The sequence below is a fragment of the Coniosporium apollinis genome (assembly GCF_000281105.1).
Source record: "Coniosporium apollinis CBS 100218 chromosome Unknown supercont1.57, whole genome shotgun sequence".
Taxonomy (NCBI): Eukaryota; Fungi; Ascomycota; class Dothideomycetes; genus Coniosporium; species Coniosporium apollinis.
In genome coordinates, this window is record NW_006913319.1 from 106529 (window position 1) to 123044 (window position 16516).

Consider the following 16516-nt stretch of genomic DNA (forward strand, 5'->3'; position numbering starts at 1 on the left):
TCGCTCATCGGCGCAGACCCATGCGTGGAGGCAGTCGATATCTTGAATCTGTTGAATCTGGCATGTCCGTGTCGTCGCTGTCCGCAAGCTTGCGACTGTCGACGGATGCTAGCAACGGTGTTTATCCAGCATCTATACTCTCTTCCCAAGTGCATTTCCATCCGTCTCCGTGCTTTGTCTCGCACTTCTCGAGCGAGTACCTATGACTATGTCGTGTGTTACTCTGTTTCCGGCACCGGGAGCAACTGGACAAGGCGCAAACAGTCGCACACGGCATCTCCCTGTCCGCTCCCGTTCATCGGCAGAAGCGCGTCCATCGTCCTTCCTCCCGTTATTGTAGCTGTGACTCTACTTTACGTCGAGGTCCGCTGCCCTGCGCCGAACGTTCCCCCTTGTCCGTCACCTCTCTTAGCGTTATTCTTCTCCACTTGGCACAGCCAGCATCCGCTTTTGGCTGACCGGATTTTGCGTGTCCTGTCTGCGTCCCTGCGTGGCCGTTATCTTGACGAATAGATCCGCATCCTCTCTGCCCTGTAGGGCTATGGCTTCGCGTCCGGCCAACATCACCTGCCTCTGTCTTGCAGAGCGCGGCGCAGACGGTAAGCACGGGCAATCTTTACCAGACGTCCACGTGAGTCCTCAGTTGCGCGTCTGTCAGCGGCCGTATCCTCAGGCAGGCTTGCCCTGTCAGCACCCAGCTCCCGTGACCCACAGACTGCCGTCCATTACCTCACAGCGGAAGAGCCGGCCGGGGGTGCCAAAAATCTTCTGTGTCCACCACCGCGCGTTACTCAGGCCAAAAGTCTCCATCAACGACGCCGGACTGACGTGCGTTTCCCCACACAGAGGCCTGCGCAAGACGTCAGCCCTGAGAGGCTGGGCCCGTCTTGGTTCCGCGACACCAAGCATTTTCAACGGGGATTTTGCGGCTTCACGGCCTCAGCCGGATGCGCGCGCCACTTCTTCTGACCTGAGTGCCCGATCGCTGTGTGGATCGTCCATCTCAGAAGATCATCATCACCTCGTGGAGCCAAGAATTGGCGTTTGGAACGTTGACGGGACATGTTCGCATGTGTCAACGCACCACAATGTTCTACTCTGCATTCTGTAGTCAGTGGCACCTGCTCTCATCCGAGCTTGCGGCCGGAATGCTCGTAAGCAGCAGAGTGCCAGCAATGATGAGGCACGCCTGAGATGCCACAGTGTTATCCCGTTTCAGCTCCGTCTGCCACCATCGAAGCCAAGTAGAAGGGTCTTCGCGGCACAAGCTTGAGCTGCTCGGTAATGCTTCGTATTCTGGGATGCCTTGTTTACAGAACGCAGGTGATCGCGGAAACGCATGCAGTCCAGTGTGTCAATCTTCGATGGATGCCTCATGTGTTTCGTGCGACGGGTGCATGTCATAGCCATAGTCACTTGCAATCCAGCATCACGAATGTTTCGCTCGTTGGGGCTTCAAACTGATCGGGAGCTCGGCGGTGTGCATGATGAATGTTGATAGTCATGATGAGAAGCGGTGAACAGAATGGGGGCAATGCTATTATGTGAACGAGGCAGACTTTCTCTGGCAGCTGATTGAGCCTCAATATGCCTTGCGCCGTGAGACTGCAAGCACGTTCAGATTTGGACACGCGGTAGGGCTGAACACGTGATACGATTTTCTCCATCGGCAACTCCCGCCAAGACCATCACCTCAACCAACAGAGCCTCACCCACAGCGCATCCCTTGCTGTCGCCCGCATCCACCGCAATGGCGAAGAAAGGTATCTCACCTCCTCTACCTCTCGACAGTATCCTGCGAGCCCAATCCCCTAATCCCCGTCTCCCGCTTTCCCGCTCCAGTCCCCCAACCCCGAATACCCAACCATCTCTCGAAGCCAGCAAACTAATGTTCAATGCATCTGCACAGCAAAATCCCGCACCATAACCGTTCGCCTCATCTCCATGGCCCTGACAGGCTACTACAAGACCTTCACGCGTCCGCGAACGCACCGGCCGCTTAGCATGCTCAAGTACGATCCTGTCGGTACGTGTACGAACGCACCTCATAGGCCTGTTGGGGATGCAGCAGTAGGCTGGAGGATAGGATGAAGTGATGGAACGGATGGAGTGGGCTGAGGAAGGGGTTGAAGTTGAAGAGCTGGCTGACATGTGAGCATCACAGTGCGGAAAAAGGTGCTGTTCCTTGAGCAGAAGCGCGGTGGATCGAGGTAGTCACAGGGCACATGGCTGGTGGACCTTACGACTGTTGGCTTCCTCGGAGGTGGAAGCGTGTGGTGCTCGCTAGGTCCTAGGCTCATGGCCGCGATGGCGTGGGCATTTGGTTGCATGCGTGTAGAGGATAGACCACAACGGGATGCGGAGGACGGCATGGCGTCACAGACACACACACTTGCAGTGGCAGAGCGGAGAGGTGAATAGTTGTGCATTTGCGGCATATAGCGGCGTACGGAGTTCGCGTGAGGATGAGCTCAGCTAGCTCTGGCTCGATGAACAGCGTATATTTACAGCAAGATACGCCTTTGTAAGATCAAGCGGAGAAAGTTCGAAGCTCCTTTCCTTCCGTGTTCAATCGCGGAGTAAGCGGGAAACCCCGCACCAACAGATGCACAGATCGTAAATGTCGCAAACAAGACGAGACAAGATGAACCAGCACATGGGGAGCAACCGTCTTTTGTGCTGGGAATGTTTCAGTGATGCTTCACAGCAAGAAAGCTTCCTTCATAGATCGTAGCGCTTAGACAGTCGAGGTGTTTTCACAATTTCTCATGATTTAGTGGTCTCTTGTGAGAAGCGTAGATTGTAGCGATCACCTGTCATTCTCAACGATTAGGATATGGTTGTAGACTGGGTGTATGGCTTGACACACCTTTGCTGGCCGACTTCCGCCGACCGGATTTAGCGGAGCTGCTATAACCGACCTGCGAAGATCGGATTCGACTTGATCCCAGCGGATGAGCCGAGGATGGCTGCGATCCGGGAATGCTAGTGTTGATGTTACGAGGAGTAGCAGGCATAGGAGTCTTTGCGCGCTTGCTGCTGGAAGGCTCCAGATTGTTAGATGCACGACGCTTCACGCCAGGCTCAGCTGCAGGGCTCTTTGCGGCCGATTGCGGCCGAGACGACGGTTGGTGGTAGGTTTTGACTTTGTGTGTTGACCTGGGCTCCTGCTGAACGAATGGCGGCGAGCTTGAACCGCCGGACTTGGGTATGGATCGAGATATACCGAACTGCTGTGGCGTATGCTGAGAGCTACGAGCGAGGATCGTAGATGCAGAATGCTCTTCGACGAGGCTAGGCAGCTGACGCATGAAAAGGTTCTGATTGTTGGGCGCCATGCGTGAAGCCATGTTGGCTTGAGACTTCGGCCGAGTAAATGAGAAGAAAGGATCGTCCTCGTACTCGTCCGCCACAACTAGACCGGTGCTGCTCGACGCCTCGTGTTGCTCGTTGAGAGTTCCGTTCGTGTGGCGCTGAGATGCGGTCTCAATCGGTAACTCTTGCAATACACGCTGTGCGGCAGGTACAGCAGGCTTCTCACGCTGGCTTTGGTGCATAGCCAGCTCGCTTGGTGTACGAATGTTTTCCAACTCAGATAGCGCAGACGACGAGCTCGTCTGAGAGCCTGGGGGCGACTTTCCGAGGCTCTCGTTGAATTGAGCGAAACTGATTGTCGGGCGGGATTTTGGCAGCGTCTCCGGTACTACGTCTTGTGAGACCGACATGGTTTGGGAATCCTCGCTCTCCAGCGGCACAAGATCTGCGAAGCCCAATTGCGAGGGCTGCTTTGCTTTACCCTGCAGTTTGCGCTCAAGGCTTACCACCGAGTTGCTGTGTCGATCTACCTTCCGCCGTGGCTTCTTGAAATGCTGAGACTCTACACCAGCTGGAGGAGTCTCCACGACACGTGCAGTACCGGGTCGGTCAACACGGCTTTGCGATGCGTAGGACGCATTGTTCGCTATCTCTCCGCCTAATGAGCTTTGCGCGTTCTGGCTGTCCTTGACCCAGTCATCCGTGTCAGTATTTGAAGACAATGATAGACAAAGCAAGTTGCAGAAGTATCGATTCGGTGTAGGCCTCGTGACACCCAGTGAGAATCAAGGCTGCAATGGTTGCGGCTTCCATTGTCAGGAGCAGGCCTTTGATAACCTTGCAGATGACTACGGAGAGTACGACCAACATACAGCTTGATCAAAAGGTGTCAGGAACGTCACTCTGGGCGGGTGTTGCGCTCCGGAGTTAGTTGGATTCGAACGCTCGCGTGTGCAGGATATTCAAGCCACTTACATTAGCATCATGGTACTTCGACACGCTAACTGGGGCTGGCTGCCGCTCAATCTGGGCCCTCAAGTTGCTGCGCAGCTCATCTAGTTCAGTTTCGGCCTGCAATGCGCGTTCCTCGGCAACACTGAGAAGACGCTGGCCCGCTGCCTTCTGGCGTTCGAGTTCGTCTTGATCTGCTCTACGAAGGCGCTCGGTGGCCGCTTCTGCTTCGTGGAGGCGTCGCTGTAGCTCTCCAATGTCGCCGCGGGTCTTCTCTTGCTGCTTCTTCAAGGCTTCCTCGGCGTCACGGCGGACTTCTTGGTATTTGAGCTCGATCTCCTTTTTCGTGTGTTCGGCTTGAGCAAGCTGCTGATGCAGGTCTTCCTTCTCTCGTACGCACCGCTTCTGAAGCTCTTTTACGGCAGCTTCTGCTTTTTCACGACTTCGCTCAAGAGCAGTTTCGGCTTGCTTCCTAGCGTCACCAGCCGCTTGCAGTAACTCGCGGTGGCGCTGAAGCTCTTTGCTGGTAGCCTCGCTACTCTCGTGAAGTGCCGCATCGGCTTCCTCTTGTAACTCGAGCGCAGCAGCTTCAGCGGAGCGCTTCGCAGTCTCCGCTTGATCCAGACTTCCATGGAGCGTACCGATCTTGCTCAGGTTTGCTGCTTGCTCGCCTTTCAGGAGATTGATCTCAAGATCCTTAGCCTGTGACTGCTCCTTCAGTCGCTTCAATTCCCCGTTGATCCATTCACTATCTTCTTTTGATAGACCAGTAGTGTCGATGAAGTGTTGAAGCTCTTTAATCGTGGTATCGCTAACAGTGCACGCATGTAGCAGCGCAGTTATTTGGGCGTCTTTTGAACGGCACTGAATTTCGAGCTCTTGCAACCTCTCTCGCTCCGACAAGAGAGCCGACGAGGCCTCTTTGAGCGACGCCTCGAGATCACTCTTCTTTTTGTTGGCCTGGTGAAGCTTGTTCTCGTAGTCGGCGATGTCTTCTTGACGTAGGCGCTTGGCTTCCTTCGAAAGGCTCCTGCGCATGTCGTTTAGACGTTCGGTTGCCTAGATTCACAAATCATGAGCTCTGAACTTCACCATCTGTCGAAGGTCACAGAGGCCCGAGTCTTGAGTCTGTAGAGGCCAGGTGCACAGGATAAGCTTATACGTACCTTGCGTTCGTATTCAGCCATCTCTGCGATGGCCTCCGTGGCCTTTTTCTTGGCATCATTGCAATCGCTCTGTAGAGGTTGCCCATCAGTAAGACTCTCAACGACTGAGCTGCCAGTACTTACCTGGAGCTTCGCAAGCTGTATGCGGAGGTTGTCTTCACCCTCGACGCTGGTACGCAGCTTCTCCGCGCCGCTATGCAGCTCCGCCCGCGCAGTCTCCAGTTCGTTGCGAAGGCGCGCAGCCTGAGATTCAACTTCAATGAGCCGCGAAATCCCATCAACGTCCCCGTCAACCAGCAGTAAGGTCTTGAGACGGAGAATCTCCGCTTCAAGGTCAGAAATCCTGTTCTTGTAAGAGTTCTCGGCTGACAGTAGGTTTCTCAGTTGCTCCTGCAAATCGGACATTCTGGCATCTCTAGAAGCTGCACTAGCTACGAGAGTGGAGTGTGACTCGCGCAATGCATCCAGCTGAGCGCGCAATGACTGGGACACATCGAGTTCGGACTTCAATTCCTGGAGTTGTTCGGCCAAGTTCTGGCCCTCGGACTTCCTGGCCGAGTCTGCATCCAGACGCATGTCTTTGATGGAGGTCACACACTTGTCAAACCTGTGCGAACGTCAGCAGGGGCATTACTTATACATTAGACGGTCAGCAAAGGGCCTTCATGAGGCAAGTCAACGTTGGTAGTAATAACTTACTGTAATGTCAAGTGAGTAATGAACTCTTGCATCCGTTGCATGTCGTGCGCAGCTGTCGAATCTGGACGCTTGAGCTCTTGTATTGTCGTCAGGCACTCACTAAGCCGGCTTCCAATTTGCTCCCCGCTCTCTGCAAGCTTGCTGTGTCCCTCTTCAATGTCTCCTGCAAGCTGAAAAAGTCGGTCAAGCAAGTGGTTCTCACTTCGGCCAATCAGCACTCTGATGGCCTCTTGGCTGTCGACGGTAGTCTGCAGTTGCTTCTCCAATGCCACCCGTCTGTCCCGCTCTTCAACGAGCACACCAACCTTCTCATTCAGCTGTTTCTCAAGAAAGCCTTTGGACTGCTCAAGACCCCGAATGCAGATGGCGGTTTCGGAAGCCGTCTCTTTGATAGCTTTCCTCATTTGAGCCGATTTTCTGAAGCATGCAGCGATGTCCTCCCCGAGCCGTTCTCGTTCAACATGCTGCTCGCCACTCTCGATTACCAAGTCGGTGCATTGGCGCTGGAAGTCTTTGCTCTCGATCTGTAGCTTATGAAGATCATTACCGAGTCCACTAACAAACTTCTGTAACCCAGAGACTCTTTCATTGTAGCGGTTGATCTTGTCCTCAGACTGCTGCAGCTTGATGGCAAGATCCTGGTTCGCTTGCTTTGAGCGAGCCAGCTCTGCTTCCACAGCTTGCTTCGCGGCTTCGATGCTTGTAAGTTCCCGTTGCTGTAGCGCTTGCTGGGCCTGAACGATCCGAGCCTGCTTCTGTTGCTCTTCTTGGACCAACCAGCCCAAGCACTGGAACATATCAGTGATTGACGGCTGACCTGGTCCGGACGGGACCGTCGCTGTACTCTGCAATACTGGAGCCTTGTGTGCGGGCCTTCTGTCAGAAGCCGAAGCAGCGGGAGCCGCAACAGTGTTCTTGAAGGTGCTGGGGTTTAGTGATGCAACAAAGCTCTGTGGTACAGGGTTCGTCTTAGTTCTCTTTACAGCCTTGACGGGTACCGCGCGGTCGGAAACGCGATGTAGAGCCGCGTCAAAAGGTTCACTGTCGAACGCTGTCCGAGGCCGGGGCGGCTCCTTCGCTACGTCGTGAGGCACAGGGACGTCGAACGGTATATCCCGTGTCGTATCGTGATCCGTGCTTCTAGGTAACTCTGATGCTGTTTCTGTCTGCGGCGGTACAGTATCCTCCGGCTCTTGCAACAACGGCGGTTGTGACGGCAGCTGTGATGGCTTCTTCTTCTTCCTTGGTCGCTTTCGACGCTCAAGGGGCGGCTCGATATTCGCCTCGTGGGATGTTGATGGGACGGTATTGGGCATAGGAGGTAGCGCAGAAACCGTGGAGTCCTCACTAATGAGGCGGCTGTCAGCGTAATGCAGAGTGTACCGTCATCAACAGATACTCACTTCGGAGTTGCTGCCTCCATCACTGAATGTGTATCGCCTGATTCCTGCTCTCTTGGGACCTCCTCCTCCGGAGAGACCGTGGCGGCTGGGCGGGCAGGTTCCGTCTTTGTCTTGCTTGCTACGGTTGGCATCTGTGCTGCAGCTGCCCCCTTGCGGTTACCGGTGAAGTCTAAATGTTGCTTCTGAGCCATGCCAAACTTGAAGTGCTGAGTTGGGTCATCTCCAGCGGACGACGGTCTCACAAAGAGACGGTGCGACGGGCTAAATGTGGACTCGGGAGTGTCTTGAGGGAGACCTGCTCCGTCTCCAGAGAGCTGCGTCTCGCCGGCGCCCGTCGACATGGTGCAGGGAACGGTCTTTACAGCTGGAGAGGCCCCACCGGCCATGCCGAATCGCAACAAACGCGCAATCCGCCCTTTGAGAAGGCGCAGAGCAAGTCTGACAGCCACAATTGATCGAGAGCTGTTGTTTAGGTACACGAGTCACACAATAGAAGTAACCGATGAAGGGTTGAGGATAGTCAAGGCGGGATAAGTGGAGGTGAGGTTGACGTCGGAAGAGAGAATGGCGTGGCGAATCTCGTCTGTCACCAACGTGACCACGAAACAGCCCTCGGACTGGATAGGGGCTTCAACTTGTAAAGAGAGTTCGGCAGCTCAATCATCAACTGCAGCTTTGCGGAATGTTGTTCTATGGATCAAACGAAGCTTGAGATTATGGACATTGTGATCACCTGATATGTGATGGATATCTGCGTAGAGTATAGAGAGATGGCGGCCATGTCAGTCTCACTGAGCATCGTCACAGCACGTAGACAGTTATCGCTGTACACACATGGGACTTGAGCCGCTGTTGTAGTCATCGATAGACACTTTGAGTGATTGGCGAAGGTTACGACGATCGTGATATACCGACCGAGGAACTTACCTAGGTGCCTAGGAGTGCCGCCGTGGCAGGCGTTTCTCATGAGGAATATAAAGCTGCCTGGCTTTCTTCAAGCCACTCAGTGCACGGGTGAGTCTGGCATGCCTGCACAGGTATGCTCTTCGCATGCTCGGCTGACATCTCTCTTTAGGTACTTACCGTGGCCGCTCGTTGCTCCGCATGTGGAACGCGGCTGTTATCGCGTGTGGAGTTGTCTTTTGATGGAGGACGTTTAACCACTCGACTGTGACGGAGATGGACCTCAGCCTCGGACGACTCCGCAGGTCATTCTCAGACTCGTCTACATCTAGCCATGAAGCCATGAAACCATGAAACTAGCCGTTGGCAGTGTTGCTAAAAGTAAACGGCATGAAAGTCGAGAGTCCGAGAGTCAGAGAGTTCGGAGAGCTCGTCTCAAGCCACAGCCAAGCATCTCCGCGTCCGCCCAATCACACAAGCGCAACACCAACGACATCCGTGCGTTTCACATCTCGCTCCAGGGCACGCACTTCAGGAACGCCTGTAGCCGCCCAGCCCATGGACCTCAACACCAATCGCCCGTCACCAACCCCATCGCTGTCGTTCGCCCTACTGCAAGGGCCGACGGTTATGCCGTCGCATTGGTTTCCCGACATGCTGCTGTCCGTCAACCCTGGCTCGCTGCAGCGAGGCACCGGAGGATAGGCCAGCTGGTTAACCGCCCACGGCGAAGCCTGCGCCAGCCCGACGGCCCGCTACATGTACAAAACCATGTCTTGCCGCGCTCCTCGGGAGACGTCCATAGTAGGTGGTGCGAGTTGACTCTCCTTCCTTTCTCTGCTCTCCTTGTCGGTCCGTCTTCTGTGAAGACTCCAAGTTATTCCGCGTTTTTCTACTGTACAGTTGTAAAGTCCACCCAAAAGCCGTCCAACATGAAGCCCAATACCCTTCTCCTCGCTCTCTCGTGCCTCTTCCCGCTGCTGGCCCTCGCGGATGACGCGACCGTCCTCGCTACTACGACCGTAACGGTAGCCGCAGCCACCACGACAGCCATCCTCCAGCAACAGCAAGCTCCTGCAGCAACGACCGCCGCAGCAGCCACATCCGCGCAACCAGTCCCCGTAGACGGCCACGGCACCGCCGACGAGACCTCTGGCATCGAGCCTGGCGGTCTAGGGTCCTCAAGCAGCAACGAAGCGGGCGCCGCCGGCAAGGACACCGGCGCCTTCTCCATCTCGAAAGGGGGCATCGCGGCCATCATTGCCGTTGTCGTTATCGTGGCCGTCTTTGGCAGTGAGCTCCATCCTTCCAACGCCCAGTCAACGGTTTTGTTCGCTAATTTGTGGTGCAGTTGCCTCTGTTGTCCTCTTCTACCTCGCCAAGAAGCGCCAATGGGAAGTCCGCAAATCCATCTCGCGCTTCTCGCGCCGGCTGACCGGACGCACGGATGCTGCGAGGGCGAATAGGCAGTCGAGACGGACGGGCGTGAGGATGGCGTCGCCGCCGGGTGCTGCGAGGAATCACCGTGAGAGGGATCTTGAGAAGGGCAAGGCGAGTGTTGCGGTGACGGATAAGGGCCGGGTGCCGCATGATAAGGGCAAGAATGTTATGAGCTCGTTCAGCATAGAGACGCCGGTGGTCAAGTCGTGGAAGAACAAGCTGTTCTCTTCTGGGAAGTAAAGTTGAGACCTGAATGTGTGGAAGTTGAAGGTGTGGGCTACGATGGCGTTAGGTCCGTTTCGGATGAACGAGGTTGTCATGATACCACGTGTGTGCAGGTTGCCAGTTCTGTTCTGTATGGATAAGTCATATAGCGGCGCAGTAAGGGATTCCGGGTATCGAACACTCTAAAACTCCTTTAATCTTCTATTCGTATCTTACGGCTGCTTCTGATTGCTTGTGGTCTTGCAACTCCGCATGAGGGATAATTTACATACCGCGAGCATCCAGCGCCATCTCTGAGTCGCTTGGTGTGTAAAAATTCCACGGAATTCCCACCACGGCGCAGAACGAAGCTGTGCTGCGTTCAGTGTCAGGGCGTAGGGCAATCTAGTTCAAGCGCTGATGCTGGCGATAGAACAGGCTTGCCTAAGGTACAAAATGAAAACACTCAACCAACAAAAACAATAACACAACAACATTCCCGCAATGCACCCACATGTCGATCCATACATCCCATGAACATAAACTCCACGATTCCCTATCAACAACTCCAACCGCATCCCGACCCTCCCCCGCCTCCCACTGTTTGTCCTCCCACCGAATAGCGTCCAGCAACCCCTCTCACATCACAGTGCAAGGAATGATGCAGCACTGGCAGTCGTCGCCGCAGTAGCACGGCAGCTTCGGGCCAGGAACCGCCGGCTTGACGACCGAGGGCGTGGAGGAGGCGATGGAGCTTTTCGTCGAGTCGGGCATCGCGGCGATGGCGGCGGATTTGACTTGTGAGTGTAGGATTCAGGTGTGCGGATCGCGGCGTGCGTGGAGGGGTTTGAGCGGCTGATGTAAACCTCGGGAGAGGTTAGCTTTGTGAACTTGCTTGAGGTGCGTGGGCGGGGATGGGAGGAGGCGGAGCCGTACTTGAGGGAGGTCTTGTGGAAGCTTAGCTAGCGCAGGTTTGGAGGTTGTTTGTAGGTGAAAGGGCAGCCGTAGTTAGGTGTTTCTGTGGTAAAGTACGTGGTTGACAGCTGGTCGAGGATGACGTTGCTTGGCACAGCCGCAATCGCTAAACTTGGAAGCAGCGCCAAGAATGAAGTCAAAGGGTGCAAGATGGGACTGTCCGAGCGACCGGAAGGGCCTTGAGGTGTTCAAAGTGATGCACAAGTTGATCCAGAGCTGCTATCTGTACATTCGTCCAACAAGTGCTATGGGCCGAAGAACACAGGAATACCGTGCCGATGCTATCTCCACCAGTCCATAGTGCCTGTACCCAAAAGGCTATCAAGCCCTTTCTCAACTTTCAAGCCACCGACACATACTTGGAGAGCCATGTGGATGAGTGCTCCCCAGACCCAGCGCCGCACGGGCCGCGCATCCGTGCATATGCTGAAGCAAAGATAGTAATATTATGCTTTCGATCAACAAGTCTGGGGTTTTGGGGGCGCGAAACGAGCAGTCCGTTCGCAGCAGGGTTGCTCATTCCTCTTATACATCTCTCCTACGGTTCATTAGCGGCGCCGACAGCGTATGATACCGTTTGTACAACTTACCAGGTCATCCCGCTCCTTTCTTGATAGGGTGTCTTGACCGCGTTTTGGTCACCAAATGGATCATCTGGATCCAGGTCCTCTTCGGACTCACTTTCGCTGTCTTCAGCTCTTTGCTTGCCAGGGATGGGCATCGGAGGTGGTGATGGCATTGCGATCTTGCCGGGCCTCTGCGGTTTAGGCGGCGGGGATGGCTCGCTCAGATTCAGACCAGCTAGAGCGGCTTCTGTGCCTGGCCTAAGCGATGGCTTTCGGGCAGCACTCGGACTGGTGTTGTCATCCGGCAGCTGTTCGTATTCGCTGTCGCTGTCATCCTCGACGCTTTTGTCAAGTATCTCGTACGACATCAGCGCCTTCACGAGTTCGTCGTTTGCGGTCAGTAAACTCCCGATCCATTGGTCGGACTCGACAAGCTGGATGTAGCGGAGGACTTGGCGTCTGAGGCGCTTGCAGGTCTCAAAGCGCTCCATGACCTCGCGGTTCTCGCTTACTCTCTCATTTTCACGATTGACAAGCTGGAGCGCATTTTGGAGGTTGGTGCTCGCAACCGAGGCAGATGCAATGGTCTCCATGATCCTCGGCTTCTCCTTCTCTAGGTTGAACGGCTTGATTTTTCCTTTTCTGTCCTTGGAATGCATGCTGGAGAATATAGATGAGCTCGAAAGAGGCGCCGCGGGAGGCAAGGTCGGCCGGGATGCGCTGGGTGGTGACGAGGCAGTCCTGGACGACTCTGAGAGCGTCGGTCTATGTCTGGAAGTCGTAGACGAGTCCGGCAAGGGTTCCTGTTCGGCCTCGGCTTCAGTCTCCCTGAGGACTTTCGATTGGCTTGGGTGAGGCCGCTTTTTCGTCTGGGGAAGCTGCTTGTACAGAGTTGCAATCTGCTCAAGACCGGCCGTACCTTTGTAGGCCACAGCCCACTGACGGAACAGAATATTGCACTTGGCGCGGACGTCCGGATCTACCATGTCGTCGCGAGCGAGTATGCGCAGGCGCTCGAGAAGGGGCTCGTCCGCAAATGCACGTTGGAAGCGGCTGCCGGCATTTTGGATCAGGCCATCGAGGATGGTGAGAGCGCGCAGCTGACGATGCACGTTTCCATACTTCCTACGTGACGACTTAATTTGAGCTAGTCACGTTAGAGAACAACCTACTTACAGCTTTTTGCGAATCGCTCTAGCGGCTTCTGTGGGCCCGGAATCCTGGATGCGGACGACCTCGACTAGGTCCACGATGCCCCCAAGATCGTCCGGCTCATACTGCTCGCTCGTAAGGCGCTCTATCTGTACCGTTACAGCCGAATACGGCTTGCGCTATTCCATCATCGGGTTACTCAGCAATGTCCGCAGGGATGGAAAGTACATGCAAACGCGCGAGTGCTCAACTCACACTTCCGCCAAACATCTTAGACTAGGAACATCCGCTGCAGTGGTTCCGTACTAGTTTTAGTGCGGAATTTCTGGCACCGTTTGACTCGCGCTGCGCAACCTTGTTAGTTGCATCCTTGGGGAGTTAACTCATGGAAGATCGAGTCTATAACGGTGGCTTTCAAGTAGGCTCTCTGATAATTACTTTGAGGCGGTCTAAAAGCTGAGTGAACAAAAGTGAAAACGATACGGCATTAAGACAGCAGCCCGCAGTTATAACGCTTCCTGTTCGGGTACCGCTATGCAATAAAACCAGGCGAACACAACCGCTGGGAGGTACAAAAAAAACCACACATACAGAGATTCAAGCTGTTAACATTAGTTGTTCTGTCCTATCTGGTGTCTGGTCCACACAAGATTCGTAAGCTTGTGGTAGTAATCGGGCCGATATCGTGAGCCTGATACTGCCGCGGTAGAGGCCGAGTAGAGTCAAAGGGCGGGTGTAGGATAATGGTCTCTCCTCTCTTTCAGGTGGAATGGGCAGAGGGAACTCCATACGAGTAGCTTACTTATCAAGGTTTTTGCAGCCTTGAACCTTCTTGCGCGCGGAAGCGTCAGGTGCGTGACAGGTGACTTGGCCGGCAAGCTAACCGCGTCTCCATGTCTTGGCGCTCTGAAGTACGTACCTACCTAGGTAGGCAACCTCCGACGTCTTCGCAGTCGACTGAAACTAAACTTCAACGCTCACGAGCTTGGGCAGAGTGGCGGATGGTCGCAGGGGAGAGGAGGTGGATTGGGAAGCTGACGACCCGAACTGATGACCGCACGGAGTAATCTGCAGCCAGCATGTCAAGCTATCATGGCTGGGATATGGAGGAGATGAAGGCAGCGCAAGCAGCGAGAGATAACATGGAGCGAGGACCCAAGCGGAGGTGCGTGGCCTTTTTTCTCCGGATGTCTACCTTATGTTCCCTGAAAATGTTTGAACAAGCTTACTCGAATTCACAGGAAAACGGCATCCGCTACTTCTCCATCTACTAGCTTTACACCAATCAACATCTCCAGTAACGCTTCTCATCCACCGTGGAATGGAAGTAAGGATCTTCTCCGAAATCCAACCACCCGAGATGCCATTCTTCGAGCTCACCCGTCGAGGAACCCTCTCGTGGCCAGGTACCTTGGCCTTGACGATAACTTGGCGGCCCAACCGCCGGTAGAGGTTCATCCTGAAATCACTGGCATTGAAGCTGTAACTAAAGCAGCAGTTCGTAAGCGTGCCCCTAGGAGCAAGCAGAAAGCCAATACGAAGAGGCCAGTCTCAGACGGGACGCATGCTGCGAAGCCCAGGAAAAAGGCCACGCACGAGAAAGTTGCCTCGGACGTGATAGACTTTGGTTACCAGCCTCCGCGAATGCCTAAATCCCAACACGTCGACGTTCCCAACTCACGCTCGTCATTCCCGAACGGTCTGCAAGCCGAGAACATAGGCTACACTCTCTCCAAGCGGATCATTAGCGAACTTGACGCCTCTAGGCCCCAGTCGCTATCGACGCCCGGAAGCTATGGGAGCAACCTCGAATCGGAGTCAGCACCACTGCCTTGTTCTGATCGAGTTCCTGTGATTGCACACGTTACGTCGCTCGACGCAGTCAAAGCACAGCAAGGCACCCGTTGCTCGGTGTACATGGAGCCCTCTCAGCCAGAAAGCAGCCTAAACTTGCTACAGAAGAAAAGTGCCGGTACCCGGCTCGCCGATGGTATACCTTCGCGTGCGACTGATGCGTCCCTCGCGGCTCAGTCCAATCCGCCAATACGCCGCCGCGATGACCTTCTTCAAGACTCCGAGCGAGGAGCTTACAGGGTGCACGATCCGCTTGAAGGAACCCGCAGTCAATCTGAGCCAGTACGACCACTGGCCCATCTTCCCCATCCAAGAGTTCTCGAAGTCATTGAAGAGCTCCCTGAAGTGGTGTCCCCTTCACCGCCAGATTCCAAACCAGGGTTACGAAACACTCAAAGTCCTGCGGGTTTAGCAGGGTTTAACTTGGAGGCGAGGAACCGGCAAGTTCTGTCCTTTGAACCATCTACAACGAATGGGTCTGCTGGACTTGACGACTTCGACGCCGATGTGGACGATGAAGATCTCTTACAACTTGCTGCGAGATGCCACACTCCCGATCTTACGGAGGCAGAGAGTCTGCCCGACTTGACCTTCGAGTCATGCGAGAGCCGAGAACAGGGTACCATCCAGCAATTGCCTACTCCGTTACCATCATCCAGTTCTGCCCGCGGCGTACCTGTCCCTGCAGCTTGCGACGATTCTATGGACTGGACGCCTTTGGTCGATTCCGACGATGCCGAGTTCCTTAAATCGACGCAGGACTTAGAAGTAAACCCTACCGCACCGGAGCAGTACTCGGCTGCTGAACCAGCCAAAGCGACATCTAAGCGACAAATGCGAGTTCACATCCCTAGGTCAAGCTCGATGCCATCCTCAGCTTCACCGCCAGATGAAGTCCCAACGCAGCTTGGAGAAAGTAACAGCTCCCGGCCCATCGTCAGACCTCCTTTCCCTTGCCAAGTTCAGGATCGGTCCCCCATCATCTGCTTGTCAGCAACAAGCGTTCTCCGTACCTGCTTTCGTGCAGGTGAAGCCCTCAACATAGGCTGTCAAGCTGTCCGTGAGGGCCGAACTGTCATCATCGAGCTCTATGCCACGGTTCGGTCATCCTTCCGCGAACCAGACACCGTCACGCAGCATTTCGTTATCGGCGACTTGTTCCATGACCGTCCTCCGTACATCAATGCCGTGTACGAACTCTGGAAAGGAGTCGATCTGTGGGACTACGACAGCAGCAGATTTCTCGAGCAAAGTGATGCTAGGAGGATGTGCAGGTGCATAGGGCAGATGAAGAGAGACGACCGTAAGTGGAAGCTCTTGATCCTAAACATATGGGAAGCGAGCTGGGAGGATATCGACTATGTGAAAGATATCATCTGCACATGAGTAAGTTGAGAGGCTGGTCCGCCGACCGGCATCATTTGCTTTCTTTGGCTATTCTCTTACTCGCCAAGCCCTATAGTTAAATCCGTTGCAGCGGAGTGGCTTGGCCTGCTCATCTATCTGAACATGTGGAGGATGCCAATTGCTAGATCTACTTTCTATATCATCAAGGCGCTGCTTGGCTAACAACCAGTCTCCATCGCATTTTCGATTTGCTGGTTATCTATCCCTGGATCTATCAAGTGTAACGTAGCAACTAGAGGGCTGAGTCTCATCGAATGAAGAGTTCGGGGTCTGTGTGACGGATGATCAGCTCGTGTTCGTAAGATAGGGGCTTAGGTTGCTCCAAGTAGGGGAACTTGGGCCGAAGAATCATTGTATACATAGGTACAAGCATCTGAGCTTGAAGACCTTCCACGACTCATGGAGAGACTCCAAGCTGAGATTAAGGCCGAGTTTCGATGCTCTGCATGCTTAAAGCGTAATGTGAACTGATTTGGCCGTG

At 54.5% G+C, this 16516-nt stretch overlaps 5 protein-coding genes across 5 annotated transcripts; 3 read left to right on the top strand and 2 right to left on the bottom strand.

Moving 5' to 3' along the window:
- Positions 1-1944: 1944 nt before the first annotated feature.
- On the top strand, positions 1945-2214 carry W97_08453 (50S ribosomal protein L33; the record flags this gene model as incomplete). Its single annotated transcript, XM_007786420.1, has 2 exons — positions 1945-2026; positions 2165-2214. 2 exons carry the CDS (start codon positions 1945-1947, stop codon positions 2212-2214), a joined length of 132 nt encoding a protein of 43 aa, XP_007784610.1.
- Positions 2215-2822: 608 nt separating this feature from the next.
- On the bottom strand, positions 2823-7875 carry W97_08454 (uncharacterized protein; the record flags this gene model as incomplete). The annotated part of the gene is made up of 6 exons (XM_007786421.1): positions 2823-4001; positions 4291-5325; positions 5433-5501; positions 5556-6039; positions 6132-7478; positions 7535-7875. 6 exons carry the CDS (start codon positions 7873-7875, stop codon positions 2823-2825), a joined length of 4455 nt encoding a protein of 1484 aa, XP_007784611.1.
- Positions 7876-9369: 1494 nt separating this feature from the next.
- On the top strand, positions 9370-10117 carry W97_08455 (uncharacterized protein; the record flags this gene model as incomplete). Its single annotated transcript, XM_007786422.1, has 2 exons — positions 9370-9730; positions 9789-10117. 2 exons carry the CDS (start codon positions 9370-9372, stop codon positions 10115-10117), a joined length of 690 nt encoding a protein of 229 aa, XP_007784612.1.
- A 1525-nt stretch (positions 10118-11642) lies between these two features.
- W97_08456 (uncharacterized protein) lies at positions 11643-13044 on the bottom strand (the record flags this gene model as incomplete). Its single annotated transcript, XM_007786423.1, has 3 exons — positions 11643-12747; positions 12799-12953; positions 13030-13044. 3 exons carry the CDS (start codon positions 13042-13044, stop codon positions 11643-11645), a joined length of 1275 nt encoding a protein of 424 aa, XP_007784613.1.
- Positions 13045-13853: 809 nt separating this feature from the next.
- On the top strand, positions 13854-16014 carry W97_08457 (uncharacterized protein; the record flags this gene model as incomplete). The annotated part of the gene is made up of 2 exons (XM_007786424.1): positions 13854-13939; positions 14016-16014. 2 exons carry the CDS (start codon positions 13854-13856, stop codon positions 16012-16014), a joined length of 2085 nt encoding a protein of 694 aa, XP_007784614.1.
- Between the last annotated feature and the right edge of the window lie 502 nt (positions 16015-16516).